Source organism: Coptis chinensis, chromosome 3 (assembly GCF_015680905.1).
Source record: "Coptis chinensis isolate HL-2020 chromosome 3, ASM1568090v1, whole genome shotgun sequence".
Lineage (NCBI taxonomy): Eukaryota > Viridiplantae > Streptophyta > Magnoliopsida > Ranunculales > Ranunculaceae > Coptis > Coptis chinensis.
In genome coordinates, this window is record NC_141458.1 from 29,581,633 (window position 1) to 29,584,771 (window position 3,139).

General features: G+C 37.5%; 1 protein-coding gene across 4 annotated transcripts; it reads left to right on the forward strand.

The window, feature by feature from the left end:
• Positions 1-749: 749 nt before the first annotated feature.
• LOC147509065 (Peptidyl-tRNA hydrolase II (PTH2) family protein) lies at positions 750-2,859 on the forward strand. 4 transcript variants are annotated; one of them, XM_086601365.1, is made up of 3 exons: positions 750-1,137; positions 1,508-1,682; positions 2,225-2,362. In XM_086601365.1, coding segments are annotated over exons 1-3 (543 nt in total). In that variant the 5' UTR covers positions 750-771; the 3' UTR covers positions 2,227-2,362. The 4 variants fall into 4 exon arrangements, with proteins under 4 accessions (XP_086457491.1, XP_086457489.1, XP_086457490.1 ...); XM_086601363.1 differs by having other exon boundaries at positions 751-1,137; positions 1,508-1,717; positions 2,225-2,859; XM_086601364.1 differs by lacking the exon at positions 2,225-2,362 and adding an exon at positions 2,697-2,859 and having other exon boundaries at positions 751-1,137; positions 1,508-1,717.
• Positions 2,860-3,139: the final 280 nt, after the last annotated feature.

Sequence of the window (3,139 nt, forward strand, 5' to 3'; positions counted from 1 at the left end):
TGAATATTTGAAATTGATGTTGAACTCATAAGTTTGTGTTCATATCGATCTCCCAAATTTCTATAAAAGTTAAAAAAAATATAAACATAATATATAAGTATTATTAGAGTTAGAGTCTTGAAATTATCTTGGTCAATCCGATTGGGTCAACGGCTTTTGACCGGGTCTTGGTCGGGCGGCTTGATTGGTCTTTGAACATAGAATTTACTATAGCAGTAAAAAACATTTTTCAGTTTGGGTGGCGGGTGAAAACCGTGATACCCGATGATGGGTCAACGGTTTTTTTTTACACTCCTACTGCCAGTGCAGCTCTTAACAAAACCGAGATTATCAAAGAGATGCTAGGGGGTCACAACAGTGCTAGAAAAGTAGTCGGCGTGCCACCACTTAAATGGGATACATCATTAGCCACATACGCCCGTCTACCAAAGGCGAAAAGACTGCAAATTAATTCACTCCCCAGGCTACGGGCTTTGGTGAAAATTTGTTCTGGGACAAGGAAAAAAATGGAGTCCCATGGATGCCGTTATTGCTTGGGTGGATGAGAAGAAATGGTACAATTATGGTACCAATACTTGTTCAGGCAAAGAATGTACGCATTACATTGGTGGTGTAAGGCCTTACTGAACAACATTGGATATCCTTTTTTTTTCTTCTTTCGTTGCAAACGTCTACTGAAATTATGAAATTGGGCCTTAGAAGGCCCAAATGTATGGGCTGGGCCCAGTTCATTTTATTCACGATACCGAACAATTGTAAACACTGAAAAACATGATGTCCCTGTTCTCAGCTCGTGTCTCTACTCCCGCCATTTACACATCTCCAATTAGGGCTCCCCTATTTTCTTCTAGAATCAAAATTTTGGAAAACCAACGGTCAAAACTCATGAGTACTTCTTCTATAGAACCTTCTATTTTATCTATTAAACCCGAGAATGACGTGGAAGAGAGAGAAAAGATTGTTGAGGATGTTATAGTTCAATATTTGGTTTTAAGACGTGACTTAATTGATTCGTGGCCACTTGGAAGTGTTGTGACTCAAGGGTGTCATGCTTCGGTTGCAGCAATTTGGGGAAATAAGGATGATGGTCATACTATTGATTATTGTAGTCGGGAAAATATAGATTCAATGCACAAGGTTAGAATCTTTAGTGGCATTTGTGTCTTTTTCTTTTTCTTTTTTTTTTAAAAAAAACGATCATGTGAGCCAAGAAATGTTAAAATGTTTACAATGCTGTTGCCTTAATCTTATTAATATGGATAGCTGCAAGGATGAATGTTTGAATGTGTTTGTCACCATGGATTTTTGAAGTGTTAGATGTGCTCAACTTACAATGGAAATCAATCTAAATGACTTTACCACAAATATATCGCTTGGTGGAATAAGTAATTTGTTGTAAACTTTGTTTTGATGACACCAATTAAGCTTAAAAAGTTTCTAATGTTTAACGACGGCTAAGCAGTTTGGATTATAGGAAAAAGTAATTATCCTTCTTTTGGCTTTGCAGGTTACTTTGGAGGTCAAGGGAGAACCTCAACTCTTGAACTTGTCGCAAAAACTTGCAGCTGGTGATATTGCTCATAAGCTGTGGATTGAGCAACCGGAAAACTTACCCACTTGCCTTGCCACAAAGCCTTATCCAAAAACTACAGTTTCATCGTTCTTCAAGAAGTTGAAGCTTTGTAAGTGATTGGAATTCAAGCAGTTTAAGATCATGGTATGCTTTTGAATTGGGTTGAAATGAACAAGAACCCCAAGTATATTATTGTTCAAACTTTGAAAGTTCTTTTTCCAGTGTGGCCAAAAAAAATTCTGGTTAAAGCATACAAGCATCCCTGCTTCTTATTAGAACTTAGAAAATAGAAAAGTTAATGTTATCTTGTCTAGCAGTCAAGCTTATGAAACTTTATTCTCAAGAAGCACATGCAACAGCCTTTACTAGTTAAAATTGTTTTCATAGAAATGATTTGCCAGTTATTGTTCGTGTTTTAAATACATTTGCGTGTGCGTCTTTAGTAATCAAATTGTTCCCAGAAGAGAAACCTAAAATACTTTAACCGCAAAATGACTTCATTGGAACTGTATATTTACACAAGTAAACTATCTATATATTCAAGTTTACCCTGGATGCTCTTTGTAGTAGACACTGACAAATACCACTTATGCCGCCTACCTGAAGAATTGAATCATACTTGATGAACATTCTTTCTTTTGGAATTTACAGAAAAGCTTCCAAGAACCAGAGTACACCCCACCCTTCGTATTGTACCTGATAGCCTCTGCATCACTTTCTTTTTGCTTTATGTGTGGTGCTTCCCCAGAGCTCTCATGATCCTGAGGAAGATTATGAATGAACTAACCATAAGATACAACAAATTTGCAAATATCGGTGTATTGGATCCAAGCAGTTCAGAGATGTCCTTACCTTTAGAGCTTCCATTTGATTTTATTACTCACCACCTGTTCAGGGAGCGTCAATTGTTTCTCTTTGCAATTCAAGCAAGCCCCTCAGCTATGGTTCACTGTTCACCTGTTGAAAATGGATACCTGAATGTACAAGGTTTCCACATATATTGCTGTAGCTAAAGCTGCTCCTTGATTGTCTTGGAGTTCTTGACTTTCATTTTGCGGGAGCCATTGTTTTAGTAGGTTAGGCTCCTGTGTTTGACTAGACATATATCATTGCATTGTTTCAGGCAAATCAAGGTCCAAACACTCCGGGAAGGTACCCTGGAGTGCCACATCCATGTCCATGGCCATTCAAAGACATCTCAGAATGGAAGAAAATAATTTTTATATGAAATGTATATGACTGCGCAATCGAAATTCATAAAAGAAAGCCAATGTTTTGAATGCATATCTCAAATGTCTTACTTATGGTGTGCCAAGAGACTACAGATATCTTGACCAATGCAATTCGGAGAAATTGAAAGCTGTTAAGTTCTCTTTGTGGAAGCGAAGATGAACTGTTTAGACCTTTAGTTCTCTGCATCTAACTTGAAAGAGTCTTTGCAATTGTCAGATTGAGATCATGCAATTCTACCACGTTAAGATTTTCATTTAGTTGCCAATTTCATGTGGCTGTTACGTTACTCCAGTACTTCAGTCATCATCTGCACTGTAACACAGTCAAAAGAAA

Excerpts from the sequence above, each read along its gene's own strand:
- LOC147509065 (XM_086601363.1), top strand. The coding sequence starts at position 772 with ATGATGTCCCTGTTCTCAGCTCGTGTCTCTACTCCCGCCATTTACACA. Across the intron at positions 1,138-1,507 it reads ATATAGATTCAATGCACAAG|GTTACTTTGGAGGTCAAGGG; the intron begins GTTAGAATCTTT and ends TTGGCTTTGCAG.